At 37.2% G+C, this 20,420-nt stretch overlaps 1 protein-coding gene across 8 annotated transcripts in view; it reads left to right on the top strand.

Annotated features, from left to right (window-relative positions):
• Positions 1-20,420, top strand: part of METAP1D (methionyl aminopeptidase type 1D, mitochondrial) — a 73,199-nt gene that overhangs the window by 45,450 nt on the left and 7,329 nt on the right. For 4 of the 8 annotated variants that reach the window (XM_080668577.1, XM_080668574.1, XM_080668580.1 and 1 more), the window contains 5 exons: positions 8,956-9,113; positions 11,053-11,202; positions 12,565-12,713; positions 13,298-13,340; positions 17,836-17,999. In XM_080668577.1, the coding sequence (XP_080524703.1) occupies positions 8,956-9,113; positions 11,053-11,202; positions 12,565-12,713; positions 13,298-13,340; positions 17,836-17,999 (664 nt within the window). Of the gene's footprint in view, positions 1-3,256; positions 3,438-8,955; positions 9,114-11,052; positions 11,203-12,564; positions 12,714-13,297; positions 13,341-17,835; positions 18,000-20,420 lie in introns of all 8 variants that reach the window. The other 4 variants (XM_080668576.1, XM_080668575.1, XM_080668578.1 and 1 more) reach the window with 2 other exon arrangements.

The following is a 20,420-nucleotide window of genomic DNA, read 5'->3' as shown; positions in this document are numbered from 1 at the left end:
ACTTCCTGATGTAGCCTTGGGGAAGGTCATGTTTTGCCATGACCTGGGTATCATTCTTGAATGTTGTTATTATTGGAAGAGAGTGCCCTCAGGCCACCGCCCTTCCTCTCCCCAGAAGTGGCTGACTTCCCAGCATCTTCTCTAGAACCAGGACTCCCAGGCTCTGCTCTACCGCTTGATGATGAGTTCTGACATTCACAGGCTAGATCTGTGGTGAAGACTACTATCTCTTCATTTGACTACTTACTTCTAGTGGTAGTGGCCCAATCCTGTTTTAACATGAAAATGATGAGGTCTCACAGATAATGCAAACTTAGAGCTTTCAGCCACTACACCAAATTTTTATGTTTCAGCATAAAAGTGACTTGTGATTTTTTTTTGTCACTTAAAATATTTTACACATTTCTTTTTTACTTATGTGAAGTCTTTGTTACTGTTTTAACAGTCTTAGCTATAAAAAAAACTTCAAGGACAATACTCTTGGTTGTCAAATCGAATCTTTCAGATAAGTTTTTATGCCAGTATACTTTAGACTCAACTGTGTGCTTTATTTTGAGCATTAAAGAAAATTATTTGTTTTCTAATACCTACATAACAACTGGACCTGCATCCTCTTTATAAATGTTGTTTAATAAACACTGTGGTTTTATCATTCAGAGGCTGTTGCCAAATGCTGTTAATTAGGGGGGGGAAATGTTTTTTATGGGTTTGCGAAACAGATCCACTCCTCTCCTTTTAATGGCATCTTAGCTTGAAATCCAGGAAGCAATGGTGTATGGTGTCCATATCCATGATTTCCTGAATTGGAGAAAAAGTGTGGAAAGCATCTGGGGAGAAGGAGGCTCTTTACCAGCTTGTTTCCTGTAAGCTCAATTGGAAGACCTTGTCTGTGCAAATAGATTTCAAAATAGAGCCTGCCCTTTGACTGTCTCCATAATTACATGGCTCGCTCTGTATTTTATTTGGCAGCCAGAGCAGTTAACCCCTGGAAGGAAAGGGTTGATGGCATGGCCAGCTTGGCTCCCCAGACATGTCCATGGGAATGAATAAACCACTGTTTGGAGAAGCTCATAGCTAAAAAAGACACCCGGATAGTCTTCAACTGAACTGAAACTTTCAAAAAACAAGTTTAATGGTGCTTATGATGATTGGTTTAAAAACTTACTTTGTCCTTATTGTGTAGATTGTAGAAAGATATTGTTTTTTAAAAAATTGGAGTTGTGGGAGTTCCTTGTTGCTTTGATGTAATCAGCATCTGTCAACAGAATGAATTTGCTTTTGTTTAGTTTCAAGGGCTCTTGTCCTTTAGCTTTGCCCAATCAGTGTCTGCTTCAGCCTGGGGCATTCCCCTAGCTGGTTTTTTAAATTTTTTTCTTCAACAAATGCACAGGTTATTTCTTATGAAACGTGAGCTTCTCTTCTGCTTTATAGTTTCCTTAAAATGCGAAGGAACCTTCAATCTTCTCATTTACTTTTGAAACATGTATCTAAGTACTAGATTATAAAAAAATCAGTGAGAGTTATATCAAATGATGCAGACTATTTAATTTTCCTTTTGCAACATTTGTGCAAATTATCAAACCTATGGAGCAAACAGTGTTTTAGTCAAGAAATATGAGGCCTGGGTGTATGTGCACTGTTCTCGTTCGAACGTGAAGCACACAGTGCTGTATCAGCCTGAGCTCCTGCTCTGAGTAATTGGTTAGCGTTCATGAAGTGTGATCTTTCTGTGGTTCTAAATCTGCCTTGAAAATGTATTTCTATGATGCAGTCCCTTCTGAGCCTACTGTAGGAAGCAATATTTCTAAACAGTTAAAAATATCTCAGTTTGCTTTTCTTTAAGTTAATGTATTATTTAAGCAAATCATTTGGTTTAAAATTTAAGTTATCAATGAGTGTAAAAGCTGTATTTGAAAATGAATTAGCAAAACATTGTTGTTTTCTCTCTTGATAATCATAAATCATTTAAGTCTGGCAAGCATTCCTCCATTCATCCAAAATAATTGCCTCCATTTGTAAAATCAATTAGATGTTGATATGCTATAAATAATAGGTCTGTTACTAGGCTTTGGCATTTGCTGATCATTATGAAAAAATATATTCAGTAAGACATTTTACAGGTGTCTTTTAAATTACGCATTATCTCTGGTTGACATTGTTGGCTAATGTAAAGTATACAGGCTATTGTATCCTGTTGTTTTCTACTCAGATATTTGATACCTCTGAAATGTAACATAACTGGGAATTGATGGCACGCTGCAGGGTGAAAGTGCTTCTCTGGAAATGTACAATGAAAAATATAGGTATTGGTAGCCCACACTTGAGTACAAATATACTTTTGTTCAGTTTTACAACTGCTTAAAGTAAACATTTTAAATGCCTCTTTGAAAGTTCATTCAGACCTCTCTCTTAAAAATACTTGTTGACCAAAAGAAAACTCACATTTTCAAGGGTAAAATCGGCTTAATTAAGGGTCATTGGTAGAGGTGCACATAAAAACCCAGGGTTCAGTGGGTGAAATGGAAGCGTTTCATTATGTGGCATAGAATGCGTGAGCAGATAACAATTAAACTGGACCCTGAATAAGAGGCCAGTAAATATAGGGCATGTTTGTGTAGCAACATAAGTTATTTAAAATGCATTCCTCCCTCCGCCATATTGAATTCTTTAACCCCACCTTTCAGACCTAATCTGTAAAGGGAAATAAAATGCAGCTTTAAGCAATTGATACTATTACCAAATATAAAAATATTTAAAATCATAACCTAGATTTTATTGCAAATACAGAGTTAAAATATTAAAAATGTGCTGCAGGATCCAGAGGACATATAGCAATTTGAGGAGACATTTAGGCCACACAGTGTGCTCCTCCATGATGTGAAAGAAGCAGTTGCCTGTAATTTTCAACTTTCAGCTCCAACTAGGCACTGATAGAATTTTTGTAACAGTGAAAATAATTCTTGTTATTACCTTTGATAACAGTAAATATTCTAGTGTCCATAACAAATAACATATAGATTTACTGCCTAAGAAAACCCTACATAGAGTTTCTGTTACATAATCAACAGTAACAGCACTCACTACGATCATGTCTTTTAAGATCAGATTAGTCCAAAACAGCGTCTTATGGATCTGGGGCTCTCCTACTCTCCTGAGGTTTCTGATGGTTTTCTACCAGTGTCTCCTAAACTTCAGATTAGTCAACTTGCCTCTTGCAATAACTAGTACTCTCCTGGACCTTGTTTCTCTAAAATAGCTTTAACGAAGAGGGTGTGCTGTGGGTCCTGAGAAAACAATGATGCCCAGAGACAGAGAGACCATCCCTGTGGCTGATGACAACCTGGCTGGTGTTCCTGCCTCTGATGATAGACATCGTGAATCAAAGTAGCTGTAACATTGAAGGTAGCCAGTTGGGAGTTGGATGTAGTTATTAGAAGGTATCAGCAACACTTTTATGTATTTATCTTTAAAATCCTATATAATTAACATATAACATTGTATTGGTTTTAGGTGTACAAAGCAGTGCTTTTATAAAGAAAGGAAATATACAGGAAACTCAAAAACCTTTTCTAGAATGATATGTAGTAGACTCTGCAGTTTGGTTAACCTGTGACTGTGAATATCATTGGGTCTGGGGATTTTAATTTTGCTCACTCTGCATTTAGAAAATTTGTTAATTACTATTTATTAATTACAATAAGATAAAGTTGAGGATCTTTCCTTCTCCCTTTTTTTGGCCATGATAATTGGAGGACCATTTTCTTCAAAAGGCATGTATTGACCTAACCCCATTTCTTCATTTCATTTTTGAAAACACTAGATTTTTTTTTTTTAAGTTTGTAATGAATAGTGGAATAAACACTGTATGGTACCTTATTATCCTATTACTTATAACAACATTTATAGACTGTCTTTTTATTAGGTTAAAAGAAATGATTTTACTTCAAATAAAAAAGTACCTTATGAAACTGGAATTGCCGAGTGCACTGCAGAACCATAATTGTCAACAAATTGGATAGATACTTTCAGCCTGTGTTCCCAGTGTGTGTCACGTGTGGATGTGCCTGCATCTTTTGGGCAGTGAGCACATAATTTGGCAGAACAGGTACATTGACAGCACTGTTCATCCTAGAAGTGAATGTCTCAAAAGTCTCACCCAGATATTCTAGTGGAGGCCTGATGACTTCATCCTTCATGTTTTAAGTACATAGAAAGGATTCCCCTATAATGACTGTGTACTTGAACTTGATAATACTGATAAAGATGAGCTCTCTTTTGTGTTATCAGCCACATTGAACAAAATCTTCATGAGTCCTAAAATTGATCAGACTCTACATCATCCCATTACCTGGGATGTAGCATGACAATCAAATGCTGCTGAATGAAGGCATGAATGTCAGAGTTAAAGGGACCTCAAAGATCATGAAGCCCAGCTCCCTCATTTTACTAAGCAGTGCTGCGTTACTTTGGCCCGTTTTTCCTCATGTATATCACCATCTGATATAATCTGTGTCTGTTGGCTTGCTTCTTGTCTGCATCCCACCACAGAATATAAGCTCCACAAGAGCAGGACTTTGTCACATTGTTCTCCCTGCGTCCACAGCGTGGCATATAGGAGGAGCTCAGTGAGTCGTTGTTAAATAAAAGAATAAATAAATTCAGAGGTCCACAGGTAAACATTTCAAATAGTTGAGAAGAGAAAGGAAATTAACATTTGTGGAGCACCTACCTGTTATAGATGGCTTACATACTAGTATACAGCATATGTTATCTCAGCTAATGCACATAACAGCCCAGTGGTGAGAAAAGCAATGCTATTTCTTTATAATGGTGATGAAAGAGGCTCAGAAGGTTTGGTAACTCAGACCCGTCTGACTTCAAAGCTCACGCTATTTTCACTAGCACAGTGTTTCTCAATTAGGTCAGTTGTAAGAATTTTCATGAAAAGTACCTTTATTCTGAATGTTGGCTGATCCCATGATATTTAGTTTTTCATGATTAAAAAAAAAAAAAAACTTTCCTCAAAATCCATTCCCTTAAAAAACATAATGTAAAGCAAAGCATTAGCTACTAGAGCCCCTGCACATTGCTAAAAGGCAGCTTGAAGTGGCAGGCAGCCTTGGACTTGGACTTTGAGGACCTGAGGCAGGGCCAGCCATTGACCCATCACCACAGGTTGAGCCTCATCTGTAAAATAATGACATCAACAGCTGCCTGCCCGCCTGACAGATGGGTTAGAGATAATGTATGTTGAGCACCTAGCACTGTGCTTACTCAAAGAATGTGGCCCTTTAATGTTAATCACTATTATTGTTACCATTTCTATCACTGTTGACATTATTCATAGTAATCTTAACACATACATGCTTTCCTCAGAAAAGTATGTCTTTGGTCCGACCTACCAATGTAGTTCATGGGCCCATGGTCATAGATTGTTCCACCTGAGTGTTTGCTGTAGCTGGGACCCAGATTTTCCATTCCATAGCCCCAGAAAGCCCAACTAACTTCCCACTGAATCATGTGTTTGGTCAACAAAGGGAGCTTGTCTTAAGAGAGTGAGTGGATTAGGTCAAACCATAACCACTTTCAGAAAAATAACTTAACTTTTAATAGTGTTATGGTGGTAACTTTTAATAGTGTTATGGTGCCTTTCACACTTTCTGGGTGTTTCCATGTATATTAGCTCATTTTTTCTCATGCCTGTAAGAGAAGTAATATACTTTGTGGGAGCAATTTGACCTGCTTCCCCTCAGTTTTGGCACTAACTGCATGTCCCTGACTTACCTTTGTGTGCCTCACTATTTTCAGCTGTGGAATGGAGTAATAACAGTGTACAACTCATAGGGTTCTCAGAAGATTAATGAGCTAATGTACGTTAAGTGCATACGTTCACACATTAGTGCTCAGTATTAGAAGCCGTAGTGGAGTCTGTGTTTTCTTTCTTTACTTTTTAAGTGTTCTTGAAGAAACTATCATTTATTGGGCAGCTACTAAATGCAAGGTGCTTTCACATATTGTATTCCAGTTCACTCTCTCCTGAGACCCAAAAGAAGAAACTTGCTCAAGACCACAGCTAGCAAGTGGTAGAGCTGAGATGAAATTCTAGGCTGCTGTTTTCTAATCATCTGCTTTTCCTGGGGTACTACCCTGACACCCATATACCACTTGACAATCTTGGAATAGTGATGGGAATATTATCCTTTACAATACAAGCTTTAGAGAGAGAATATGTACATACCTCAGGCTACTTTTTTTAAAGTGACATTTTGTCTGGTATTTGGAATTATCTATACTAATAAAAGGATAATATGCTAATTAGACTGGGAGACCTTCCAGGAGACCTTCCAGACATTCTTCTGGACAAAGCCATGGTGGCGGGGCTGAGGTACAGGTGGTTAGAGGCCAAGACGGGAGGGCAGTTGTGGGTGATCAGGCCAGGATGGGACCGCAGTTGTGGATGATCAGGCCATCAGTGGGGGTCAGTTGGGGGTGATCAGGACAGTGGGGGGGGGAGGGGCAGTTTGGAGTGAGCAGGTCAGCAGGGGGGCAGTTGGAGTGAGCAGGCCAGTGGGGAGGGAAGGTGGAGGCAAGCAGGCCAGCGGTGTGTGGGGGGGGGGACAGTTGGGGCGAGCACACTGGCACGGGGGTAGTTGGGGGTGAGCAGGCTGGCAGGGGGGGCATTTGGGGGCAAGCAGGCTGGCAGCGGGGGGCAGTTGGGGATGAGCAGGCCGGCAGGCAGAGTGGTTAGGGGCAATCAGGCAGGCAGGCAGGTGAGTGGTTAGGAGCCAGCAGTCTCAGATTGCAAGAGGGATGTCCGACTGCAGGTTTAGGCCCAATCCCTGTAAACTGGCAGCAGGACATCCTTCGAGGGGTCCCAGATTGGAGAGGGTAAAGGCCAGGCTGAGGGACACTCTCTCCGCCCCCCCCCCCCCCCCACACACACACACACGAATTTCATGCACTGGGCCACTAATTTAAAATAATACCCAAAACACCTCTGTAAGTTTAATTCAACAATATTAAACTGAACTTTATGGAATAATATAATTGAGTAAAACTTAAGACACTCAATCACTGACCATTGGGCTTTGTTTGCATCCCATGCCTTTTTCCAAATCACTTAGAGATCATGGATTTTGGGGCCAGTACTCATCTGCAATTGGTGTTTTATTATGTTTCATAGCTGTAAGGTTGCTAGGCCAATACTTCTCAAACTTGTGTGTGCATCAGAATCGCGCTGAGGGCTTGTTAAAGCACAGATTGCTGGCCTTATCCCAGAGTTTCTGAATCAGTAGTTTGAGGAGGGGTCCAAGAATTTGCATCATTTTCAGATGATGCTGAAACTGCTGGTCTGGGTACCACATTTTAAGAACCAGTGCTCTAGATCAGGAGTAGGCAAACTTCTGTAAAGGGCCAGATCTGTCACAACTACTCAACTCTGCCCCTGTAGCTCAAAAATAGCCATAGACAATTGAAAGCAAATGAAGGTAGCTTTGTTCCAATAAGTCTTTATTTAGGAGCACTGAAATTTGAATTTCATATAATTTCATACATTACAAAACACTATTTTTCTTTTGATTTTTGCAACCATTTATAAACATAAAAATCACTTTCAGGCGGGTGGGCTGTATAAAAACAGGCAACAGGCCAGGTTTGGCCTTGGGCTATAGTTTGCCAACCCCTGATATACAATTATGATATGTTGGGGATTTCCAAAACTACTGTTTTAATTATAAAAGTTATGCAAGTAAATGTGTGTTTTTTTTAATCTAACAGTTTAGAAGAAAATAAAATGATTCAAGAAGTCTTCATACCCAGCCTCAATCATATGTCCCAGAAATAATCACTATTGATGAATAGCAATTTTCAGAAATATTATAGTTATATTTAAACTTATATAAATGTCTAAGCTCTTTTTACATTAATGGGCAGTTTATAAATACAAGGTGGGGCAAAAGTAGGATCACAGTTGTGAGTATGCCAAGCAGAGTTTATCTTGTATTACTATTTATTAATTATTGTATTATTTTCCACACGAACAACTGTAACCCTATTTTGCCCCACCCTGTAATGTTCAGTATTTGCTATTTTCTTAGCAATATACTGTGACCTCTTTCCATATCAATACTTAGAGATGACTTAGCTTATTCTCTTTAATAGGTCAATAGTTGTGTAGATATACCATAATATATTTAACCAGTCCCCTACTGATGGACATTTGAGCTATTTCTCACTTTTCCTACCACAAACAATGCTGCAGTAGGGTTCACCTTCATATATCCGTCATTGTATAATATCTGCAAGGTGAAGTCTTAGGAGCGTGAATTGCTGAGTCAAAGAATGTGTGCATTTAAAATGTTGATAGATATTTCAAAATTCCTGTTGTGGGTAATTTAGGACCCTATATTCATTTTCTTTCAGGGATACACCCTACATTTTTGCTATCTAGTCTTTATTTGACTTGAGCATTCATCACAATGAATTTCAGTATAATGCCTCACTGCACATGAACTTAACACAGAGTAGTAATCAGATCGAGGGCAAAAAGTGCAGCTGGCAATTTGTCCATGATTTTTCATGGCTTTAAAGAATGAAAAGCCACCCAAACAGTGCCCCGAGTTTCAGGTCATCCAGGACATTGCTGCGTAAGGTACCACAGCAGAAATGGTTCTTTTTACAGACCTGGTGCTCAGCAGATGTTTCTATATGTTTATTTCCCATTAGAGTTTTCCATTGTCAAACATTTATGTAAACATAGTATTAGCTAATAAATATGCCGTGCTACTATTTTATTAGAACTGAGAATGCCACTGCTTTTCTTTCTATTTGGGGCTTTTCCTCTTTGAGCCAGTAAAGGATTAGAATAATGATTTAATAGGCAACAACACAACATCTTAAAATGTAGCACTATGTTAGGTGTTTTTTCACTTAAAACATGTCTCTTTCTGCTCCTAGGTTGTCATAGAATCTTCTCTTCACCACTCAATCATATCTACTTACACAAGCAGTCAAGCAGTCAACAAAGAAGAAATTTCTTTTTCCGGAGACAAAGAGATATTTCACACAGTATAGTTTTGCCTGCTGCAGTTTCTTCAGCTCATCCAGTCCCTAAGGTACTGTATCACCTATTATCTGCTGCTTTTTCCAGCCAAGATAAAGGTTAGCTGCAGAAGCAATCAAATATTTTTGCACGTTTGATTTCTAAGCTATTTGAATCATAATTTTAAACTTGGTTTGTGATTTTAAATTGTCATTTGAGAAGTTTTAACATCCTGCAGTTCTATAATGTTAATTTTTTAAAATAGAGAGCTGAGCTTATAATTGCTTATCTTATTTAGAATTAAAATTTCTATCATACAATTTTCTATATTAACATGAAGATAAAACTACATGTATGTAGTTTTTTTGAGGAAAAAAATTGACTATAACACTGGAATCATTCAAGAGAGATTACTTGAAACTAATACACTAGATGTTTTTTCCTAAAGCCTGCTCTTTTGCTCTTCATGTTATTAATGCTGCTGTCTTTGAATCTCCTTTACAGTAAATTAAAGAAAACATCTTGTCTCAGCATTCTTGACTTTTTTTCTAGAGATTACAATTCTATGGAAAGGCAATCAATCCTTTTTTTTTTAATGCAATATAAAGGAGGTGTGCGGGTTATTTAGGAAGAACAAGAATAGCTGAAGGAAATTCAGATTTGTCACAAAAATCACCTGCTTTCCCCTTTATGCATTTTTTTACTCTGAACCCATATTAAGTATATTATACTTCCTGAAGGTGAGTGACCTAGTTTTGTGGCAAGGGCTGATGAGACAGGCCACCAGAGCCCAAAGTATGTTCCTGGTATTTTCTTAGTTAGAAAAGAAAAAAAAATCTCTGGAGAGGGGAATGTATTGTTTTAGAATTTCAGGGATAGTCCAATAGCCCTTCTGCCTGTAGTTGTAACCTGGCCCGACCACAAAGCAGAGACAAGGGCACAGTCTGTGGGGGAGACTGGGAGCTTTTGTGGGCACTGTTGGAAAGCTGTTGGCGAGAGATGCTCCTCCAGAGCTCAGCTGTAGCAACCTGAGCAGTGGCGTTACCTGTGTCAGAAAGGACCGTCTGACATGAGAAAGGTGAAGGTCCTTCAATCCTGCCTAATGCCCTGCCAGAGCTGCTGTGATGTCAACTGAATAGTGTTCTCTCTCTCAGCTCCCTGTCCCCATCCCCTGTGTAGCCTGACGGGGTACTGTCAACAATACTTACGTTGCAGTTTCCATAAGTAGCTTGTAAAGAGCTGTGCAAAACTTTGAGACTGAGAGAAGCTCTGTGTGTGAGACAGTGTGTATTTTCCGCATACTGCCCATGGATTTAAATACGTGTTGGAGAATGTTCTACCAGGGTAATCTGAAGTGAATGTTTTGAGTTTGGGGGGATGCTTTGCTATTTTTTGACAAATGATAGAAGCACTCTGTATTTTAATGTACTTAAAAAGAAAGAGAAAGGGGAAAAGCTGTTTTATTTTATTCTCTAGTCCCTTATTAGTTTGGGTACAGTTGTGAAGTGCAAGAAAAGTGTATATGTAATAGGCTTCGTTAGCCTTGACAGTCAGCCTTTTACATATATTCATTAAGAGAAGGTGTTGTAAGCTGTCCTTTGCATAAATTTTATCTTTGTGTTAAGAAGATGAAAGTGCTCTTAATTAGCTATTTGACAATTTGGAAGCTTGGTGCTATTTTTCATCGATGACAGTGTGCTTCTCACGGGGTTGGGAGAAGGCAGAAAAGAAACTACTGTTTGTTTTGACCAGAAGTCTACTTCAGTCCAGTTTGACTCAAAGCACAGTAAGGTTAATAGACCATCCAAAGACAGCACTAACAGGCAATGTTAAGTTCAAAAGGGCAGGGGAAGGAACTGGGGGCAGCCTGGAGGGTCTGTTGTGCTGGCTTTGGAGGTCGGTGCTCCGGCAGGAAGGGCAGAGCTTCATGAAGTAGGAGGCTGTGTCCGAAAAAATGCTCCCATTGTCGTGCGCTGGGTTCTGATCTTCGTTTTCAATCCTTTTTCCTCAAGCACATAAAGAAGCCAGACTATGTGACGACAGGCATTGTACCCGACTGGGGAGACAGCATAGAAGTTAAGAATGAAGATCAGATTCAAGGGCTTCGTCAGGCCTGTCAGCTGGCCCGTCATGTCCTCCTCCTGGCTGGGAAGAGTTTAAAGGTGGCGTCTCACCAAACCTCAGAAGGACTTACATTAGGGGCAACAAACCCTCTTATTTTTCCGCTTTCCCTTTAACTCCTCTTTTGTACACATGTAATTTGTTACTAATTAAGTAAAGCCTTGGGAGGAAGGGGATTGTATTGTTTTATGTGTGTATTCAAGAGATTGTTTAAAATCCAGACTCAATTTTAAATAGAATTCTGGAGATGCTCTGGGCTCAATCAGCCTATGCAAGTTGATCAGTGGCAGCCGGCTTTGACTTTTGCCTCCTTCCTCCTGCCTGTAGTTTATGCTTTTATTCCCCACATTACTTCGTGTGCCTGAAGAGTTGCTTGCCTCAGTCTTTGTCTACTGTTTTCCTGCATTAGCTCTGCAAAGAAAGATCAGACCAGATACACAAAGCTATGGGTAATAGAGCAATGTAATTGTTACACCTGTCTTACTACAAGATTTGGTCCTTTCAGAATAATCTGAAACACTCTGCTGTACAAGGATCATAAATGAAAATATGGGCCTGTAGTTTCAAAAAGGTGGGCAGAATTTAGGGAGTGAGACTCAACGATGAAATTACTTAAGGTACCATCTGGGTCATACTCTTCTTATAGCAACGTAACTAAACATAATGTGAATATAAAATAACACAGAAAATTATTGAAGAAATAGTTCATTTTTAATAAAAGTTTGTTTTAGAATTTTATTCATGATTTATGTGTTTAAGATATACTTCATGTGCTCACAAAACTAGATTATAGTTTTTCTTTTATGTGTGGATTCAAGAGAAAAATATTTTTAAAAACATTGACTTATTTAGGTATGAAAGAAATCAAGATCAGTGAAAATGAAATCTATAAAATATGTATCAGACTCAGTTTTTTACATGATGATCTATAATTTCTATGCCATTGCTGCAAAACCCAGGTAATGTGATATAGGTTGACCTAATTTTCAAGCTTTGTCATCTAAACTGACGAGCCATTTGAGTATTTATTTCTATGTTTCTGTTAGCCCAGGTTACTAACCATTGAGGAAGAGGAAGGAATTACCTAAGGACATATTTTTGAAATGTTCAGTCTAAAAAGGAGTCATGTCATTTAGTGACTCACAAATTATCTGAAGGATCTTAAGAGTTTAAAATTTCCATTTCCTAATAGTCCATAGCACCATCATATACTTAAATGATTATCAAAAAGGCACAGTTTAGGATTTTAATATTAATCATAATGAATTAACATTTTGTACTACAAGTTTATCACAGTAGATTTATATACTCTTGCTTGGAAGTGCTGTAGCTAAAAGCATAGTCAATAGATACAAGAAATGTCTTTAGCTGTCATTGCACAATTTCTTTATTTAATATTTTAGGTTGACATGACAACTGAAGAGATAGATGCTCTTGTTCATCAGGAAATCATCAGTCATGATGCCTATCCCTCACCTCTAGGCTATGGAGGCTTTCCAAAATCTGTTTGTACTTCTGTAAACAACGTGCTATGTCATGGTATTCCTGACAGGTAGTCATTGCTTAATAACATATTGTTCCTTTGGAAACTAAAACGTGAAACTAAGATCTATAACATATGGTGAAAGACACTATTGTTTAATTGAAACCCACCTGCAAACTTTTGAAGCTGATTATGTTAAAACAAAAATTTGAAGTATTTTGCCTCTAAGTGCACATGATACCCCCATTTAATGTTTGTTAAAGCAGTCTTTAATCCAAAAAAGTAGTTATGCATTAAATGTTTCTTTAATGTCCTTAGATTTTTAACCATATAAATGGTAAAAATCCAAATGTAGGTAAACATTACTTAACAACTGTTTTGGCTCTTTGCAAAATTAAGGTAACTAATAAGTACCATTTTTTTAAAGACTAGTAGACTTACAAATAGCAATATGTTCATACTATATATTTCTTGTAAACTTTGATGTGACTAACGTAAGTTAAAGATTAGATATTGTTATTCCATTTATTCCTCCTTTACTCCAAATTATCATTGCAGCTCATTGGGTTTGTGATAGTAGTCATTAGGTATTTATTTTTATAGCCCTTTTATTGAGATCTGTCTATCACCGTTTTTTCCTGTTTATGTTTCAGTCGACCTCTTCGGGATGGAGATATTATCAACATTGATGTCACGGTGAGTAAATCATATAAAAAATAGTCTTTGATCAACTTCAGAACTGCTGGTAGCAACAGGAAGAAGAGTGGATTGAAAATGTGAACTGCGCCGATGGAAGTGCTGTTTACTTCTAGACCCAGACACAAGCAGCTGGTTTCCTTTTTTGTTTTTAACTCTGTTTATTCCAAGTAAACCCAGGCCTGACTTGAATTTAGGGCTGGAATCAGATGCACTGAGATCAATGTTGGCCTAAGTGAAATGTCAACCCAATCCTGCTATGTGTCATGTTTTTGAGAAGGTGTAATTGTTATTGATCCACTGTGTAGTTAATGCAGAGCACCGCCGCACTGGGCAGCTGCCGAAGCTAGATATGTATGAGATGAGCTAACGCGAAGAAAGCCAGCATTTTTCCTTCACTCTGCCAAGATTGATCTTCCTCTTCCTGCTGATTTTGAGTGGGGCCTGTCATTATCTTACTCTGTCATTAGAGGCTACGTTGGCCTGTGTGTGTCAGTCTATTTGGACAGCAACTCTTTTGCTAGCAGTATTCTTAGATTTATTAAAATCCCTGAAGGTAGCACCATGTTCCATTTCTGGTATAGAGAGCCTTGAACTCAAAGCATACCAGCAGAACGGTTTTCTCTCTAAACTTAAGTTTTCACCAAATGGTTAACAGCATTTCTTTTAAATAACAACCCAAACCCTGGCTGGTTTGGCTCACTGGATAGAGCGTCAGCCTGGGGACTGAAGGGTCCCAGGTTCGATTCCGGTCAAGGGCATGTACCTTGGTTGCGGGCACATCCCCAGTAGGGGGTGTGCAGGAGGCAGCTGATTGATGCTTCTCTCTCATTGATGTTTCTGGCTTTCTATCCCTCTCCCTTCCTCTCTGTAAAAAAACCAATAAAATATATTAAAAAAATAATAACAACCCAAAATAATTTAGCCTAGGAACTTCAAATGTACAAGCTCTAAACCTTTTCTAATATTCTTAGCCCTTGACTATTTTCAGATGTGGCGTATTTGTGCTTTGGCAGTTCATTTTGCTAAAAAGTTTGGTAATGATACCTTTGGATTATGTAGATTATAAATAAATTCTATACATCTGATGATTAATAAATAAATTTTAAATAACTACCATTTAAACATCTGATGAGAACTAGTTGAGATAGATAGTATTGAAGGATTACAGTTTCTATTAATGAAGAAATATTTTTCTGCTTAAATTTTTTATTGAATTAATTGGGGTTACATTGGTTAATAAAATTATATAGGTTTCTAGCATACAATTCTATAATATGTCATCTGTATTTTTTTTTCTAAGATACGTTTTTATTGATATTTAAAGAGGAAGGGAGTGAGAGATAGAAACACTGATGAGAGAAAAACGTCCATCGGTTGCCTCCTGCATGTCCCTTACCTGGGGATTGAGCCTGAAACCTAGGCATGTACCCTGACCAGGCATCTAACCAGTGACCTCTTGGTGTATAGATGGACGCTCAACCACTGAGCCACACCCACTGGACCATCATCTGTATATTGTATTGTGTGTTCACCACCCAAAGTCAAGTCTCCTTCCATCACCACTTATCTCCCTTCCCCTCTTTACCTCACCCACCCTCCTTTCCTTCTTGTAATCACTATACTGTTGTCTGTCTATGAGTTTGTTGGTTTTTTTTTTCAGTTAATCCCTTCACCCTTTTCACCCAGCCCCCCAAGTCCCCTTCCTCCCTGACAGCTGTCAGTCTGTTCCCTGTACCTATGTGTCTATTTCTGTTTTATTTGTTCGTTTGTTCATTAGATTCCACAAATAAGTGAGATCTCATGATATTTGTCTTTCTCTGACTGGCTTATTTCACTTTGCATAATACTCTTCAGGTCCATCTATGCTGTCTCGAAAGGCAAGATTTCCTCCTTTTTTTGCGAACCGGTGGTATTCCATTGTGTAAATGTACCACAGCTTTTTATCCACTCATCTACTGATAGTCATTTGGGCTGCTTCCAGATCTTGGCTATTATAAATAGTGCTTCAGTGAACATAAGGGTACAGAGGAAATGTTTTTAATAATAGTTATTCTATATCCAGATCATGAAACCTAGGTAGAAGAGGGAATGAGGTGGAAATTGGCATCCAGTAGTTGAGTTCAGTCAGATTTTTAATTGTTCAAATTAATTAATCTTTTTTTCTTCATATCAATTTGTGTGATGGAATAGCCAAAGATTCTTTTATTGCTAATACTCTTTCCTATCTTTGTGTGCTACTTAGAATACTTGAACATTTGCTCTATACATATTCTGTTGGTATCTTTCAAACTCAGGAGGTATTTTATGAAGTGTACCTGAAATAAAGTATTTTTCATGATACACCTTTCTTTTGGATTGTACCTGATTTGGGGGTTTTACATTTATTTTCTCACCTAATCAATCATCCCCTAATAAAATATTGCTGCTTTCAGTGAAATCAAGCATACTCTTCCCTACTGTTTTCAATGTGTTCAAGGAGACTATTCCAAGCCTTTTCTACATTTCCTGAAGACTTTTCATACACACTTCCATTTTTAACATTCAAATAACTTCATAATTGCAAAATTCATAAAGCAAAATGAAATATTTTCAATGTTAAGAAATGTGAAGCAGTCAAGGAAATATATAGATTAGTATCTGAACAAATTATATTTCTTGTGAAATATTTTATTAAGTGAAAGATTCCATTATTATTTCATATTATATTAGAAAAATACTCATTTCATGTTATAATTATTTATGTCTAGTATATAACACAAGAAAATAGATTTTTTTCCCTTGAGAGTTGAATGTTTAAAAATAGACTATGCAGTGCCCATAGTAGTTGCTCAATAAATATTTGTTAAATAAATGAAGTAAAAAACAAGAATAGTTTGTTGGTATAAACATTAATTATAGATAGCTGTCACAGACTTTCAAAAGTATTGTTATTGCCATATATATTGACTCTTTCATGAAAGCTAGTAAAAGTAATATGAAAAGGCAAATAAAGATTTTTTAAAAATACATTTTTACTTAAATAGTTATGCAAACATTCATATATACAAACTTTTAAAGTAATTACTCTTATTAGTAAATGTTATATACTTGTATATAAAATTAAAACTTGTACTTTCTTGGGTTGCAAATGGGAATAAATGTATAGAACACTGTTCCATTGCTAAGTATTTAAGATACTTTTATACAGTAGAAAAAACACTAGCCAAAACCGGTTTGGCTCAGTGGATAGAGCGTCGGCCTGCGGACTGAAAGGACCCGGGTTCGATTCCGGTCAAGGGCATGTACCTTGGTTGCGGGCACATCCTCAGTGGGAGGTGTGCAGGAGGCAGCTGATCGATGTTTCTCTCTCATCGATGTTTCTAGCTCTCTCTCCCTCTCCCTTCCTCTCTGTGAAATATCAATAAAATATATTTTTTTTAAAAAACCCACTGGATTAGAAGCCAATAATCCATCATATTAATCTGGATCCACCTCTATATTCTGCCACTAACCTTAGACAAGTTACTTGTTTACCTCAGTTTACTAACTTTTAAAAAGACATAATAAAGACTTTTCCTGTTTCCCTCACAGTGTGTGGGAGAGTATTTTTTAAAGGCAGAATTGTACACAGATTTAAGTTATTAATTCAGTATTAAACAGACAGAAAGCTCAGATAAACATTTTTATAACAGTTTCTGCATTCTACTTCTACTTGAGAAAGAGAAATGTGAAAAATAATTGCATAGGACAAATTTATGCAAAATAGCACATTTCATGCTACATCGATGGATCAATATTCTAATAAACTTCTCAGCCTTTTATATTTATTGTAGTGTTTGGTAATTATTGATTTTTATAATGAATCTGTTATCTTTCAAGATCATACAGGGACTGCTGAATCATTGAAGACTGATAAAATGAATTTTTTTGTAATTTTATTCTTAACACTGTTTTCTTATATTCTAAGTCTTTAAATATCGAAGTGTAGTGATTCCTGTTAACATTTAGCTATCTGGAACATTCAATTAAGATTTCACTTCCAGGCAAGATTTTTCATTCCTATATTGAGCCACTGTCTCTATAATATCGACATGTCTGTCTTATTTCTTGTCATTATCTATGACTTCCAAGCATAAGAACTAGTAAATAAAAGATTGAATATCTTCATGACATTGAAGAAACTTTTCACCATGTTTAATATTGCTAGGTTCCACCTATTGTAATAATTGTGGGTCAATGTCTTTTCAAAAATAAAGTGAAGAATCAACATGCTACTATAGCATTGCTAATCAGAATGCTGAAATAGCCACACTAGTCACTTATTTATTTTAAATTGTGTAATGTTATTGCATGGTTTCATCTTTTAAATTTCTGTAAGATTTCAGCATATCTATTTTTTTTGTAGGTGAACTTAAGAGTAATTCTGGAAGGCTAAAACAAATGAATCCAATGTATACTTTAGAAGAGTAGATTTTAAACAACAACAAATTATTAAATTTCTGCCTATGTTTAGGTCTATTACAACGGCTACCATGGAGACACCTCTGAGACGTTCTTGGTGGGCAACGTGGATGAATGTGGTAGAAAGTTAGTGGCGGTTGCCAGGAGGTGTAGAGATGAAGCCATTGCAGCTTGCAGAGCAGGGGCTCCCTTCTCAGTAATTGGAAACACAATCAGGTAAGCCTTACACTGACAAGTAAAGGGAGGGTTGGCAAATGGTGCAAGGTTATTGGTGGCTTGGTAGAAAGTTGATGACATGTTTTATGATTCAGAACCATCATTTCAGTCTGATATCAGTATGTGAACTGCCAGGCTGCAGTGTTGTTCCCTGAGTTGAAAAAAAAAAAGAAAAAGTGAATTATATCAGGGTCAACAAAGAAATTTATAGAAGCAGCAAGCAATATTTGTGGACAGCTTTTGTTTTAGCTTGACATGTTGGTCTGCAGTGTTCCTCTACTCAAAACCACACCAAACATGGAAGAAAGTACCTAAGAAGGAGCTAAGCATCCTAACACTTGCATGATGAGACAGGAGAAAAGCTAAGTGTTCTAAAGGAATGAAATAAACACATTCATGTGATGCAGAGGTAAAGAGCCTAAGCTCAAGCAAGCTTTACCATTCAAATCAGTGGATTAGCAAACAGCCTGAAAGGGTGATCTTCTGTCCTGTTGGGTCTGGTTCATTTTTCCCTGTAAACCATTGCTTACTTCCCACACAGCATTCTGTACTTGCTTTTTTAGTAAATGTGTATTTTCTGAATTCAAGACTTTTTCTTTGTAATCTGTTACCTACTTTTAGATCTTTTCCCCCCATAATTGTTTTGAAGTAGACATGCAGAATATATGGTTGCTGTTTTTTATTTAAAAGTAATACATTTTGTTAAAGATGACCACATCAGTACCTTTTAAAGTACCATTCTCATTAATATGAACCATTGAATGCTTCCCATTTGTCTGAAGGATGGACAACTTAGTCACCTTGTAAAGATGGTGCCCTTTTTCTTCATAAGCCCTCAAATGCTTTAGAAAAATGCAGTAAAATATCAGTTAAATGTATTTATGGCTTTAAAAATATTGTAACAGTGTCTGAATCAAACTTTAGTAAAATCTCTTTGGGTTATATCTAAGAAGCTTTTATTGAAGACTTTGAACAAAATTGTGTTTTTGACAGTTTTAAATTATAGGCTAACTAGCCTGGGAAAAAGGGATAGTGTCTCTCTGTTCTTTCATAGGAAATGTTGAATCAGACCCCTACTGGGAAAAGAAATTTAATGCATATCTCACTATCTTACTGTCCATGAATATAATAGAAACGAATTCAAAATGCAGTTTTATTTTTGCAAATGGGATGAGTCGATAGATGTACCTCATATTTTTGAACACCTAGGGTTCAACAAATTTACTGGTGGTGTTCTTGCATTTTAACAAAATTTATTCTTCAGTGGAAGGGGGCAGAGAACACTAGATTCTTATTCAAGCATTCTATCGAGCTCTGCATTCATGGCTGTGTCTAAAGGGCATGTCAGCCTTTGATTCTCTCTGAGAGGTAATTATCCTTTTCCTGTCACGGAACAACAAATGATAGCTAACTACAGAGGCACATTTGCAGTAGTCACATTCATCAACTGCAGGAAAAAAAATTCAATTTAATTGTGCAACACAGCTGCACATGGGCTTTTGAGCATTTCTGTTGTTCTCCCTGTCTCGCTATTCCTCCCTCCAGATCTATTTTTTAAACTTTTTTTCTGGTTATTTTTCCCCTTTTTTGTCTCTTCTTCCATTTTTACTCTCTGTACTTTCTTGTTAAAGTAATTTTCCTTTGTGGCTCTCATTCTTTTTTCCCCATTGAAGGCTATGAATGTAGAAAATTATCACAATTACTCATATAATTGAGCCTCTTTGTAGCAAGTGCAACTCCAGTAGCCTTTCTCCATCATGAAAATGGTTTCATTATAGGGTTTTTCATATTCCCTGACACCATCTACACAGAGGAACAGGCGTGCAGATGAGATGTACTAGGAACAGGCTGGATCAGTAAGGTCACAGTAGGAATAATTAGCTCTGCTATGGAAAGAGCATCTAGGCCTTTTACTGCTACATAAATGTACTGTCCGTGGCTTTTAGTCACAAAAAAACTTACTAACAAATGGAGCTCCCGCCTACTACTTTGAAAAAAAGATTTGTATCAACACTACAATTTTCCATCATTAAGACTAATAACACAGAGCCTAGTATACATCAAGGGGAATAAAAAGAAAAATCTCACATTCAAGTGGCGGCTGGGTGCTGACCTTTGTTCCCTTTTTTTGTGTACGACTTAACTGTTTACAAAAAAGAGCCACACGCCACACCAACATGCAGGTGAATTCCAGCTAGTGCTAGCAAAGCCTAGCATTCAGTCGGAAAATCTGATAAATCTCTATGTAGGATAATGCATTTCATTACAATTAATTCTAGATACATAAAAAAAAGAAGAGTAGAATTGAAAGTGACATTGGATTTTAGCTATTTAAATGCAAAGGTCACTTTTCTCGGAGTACAAATTTGTGTGTATCAGCTCCTTTGAAAACCAGATCAGTCCCAACAACAGCACTTACAA

This window comes from Plecotus auritus (assembly GCF_963455305.1).
Source record: "Plecotus auritus genome assembly, chromosome: 5".
NCBI classification, from domain to species: Eukaryota; Metazoa; Chordata; class Mammalia; order Chiroptera; family Vespertilionidae; genus Plecotus; species Plecotus auritus.
The sequence above is the reverse complement of the archived record's forward strand: the minus strand, read 5'-3'. Positions and strand labels throughout refer to the sequence as shown.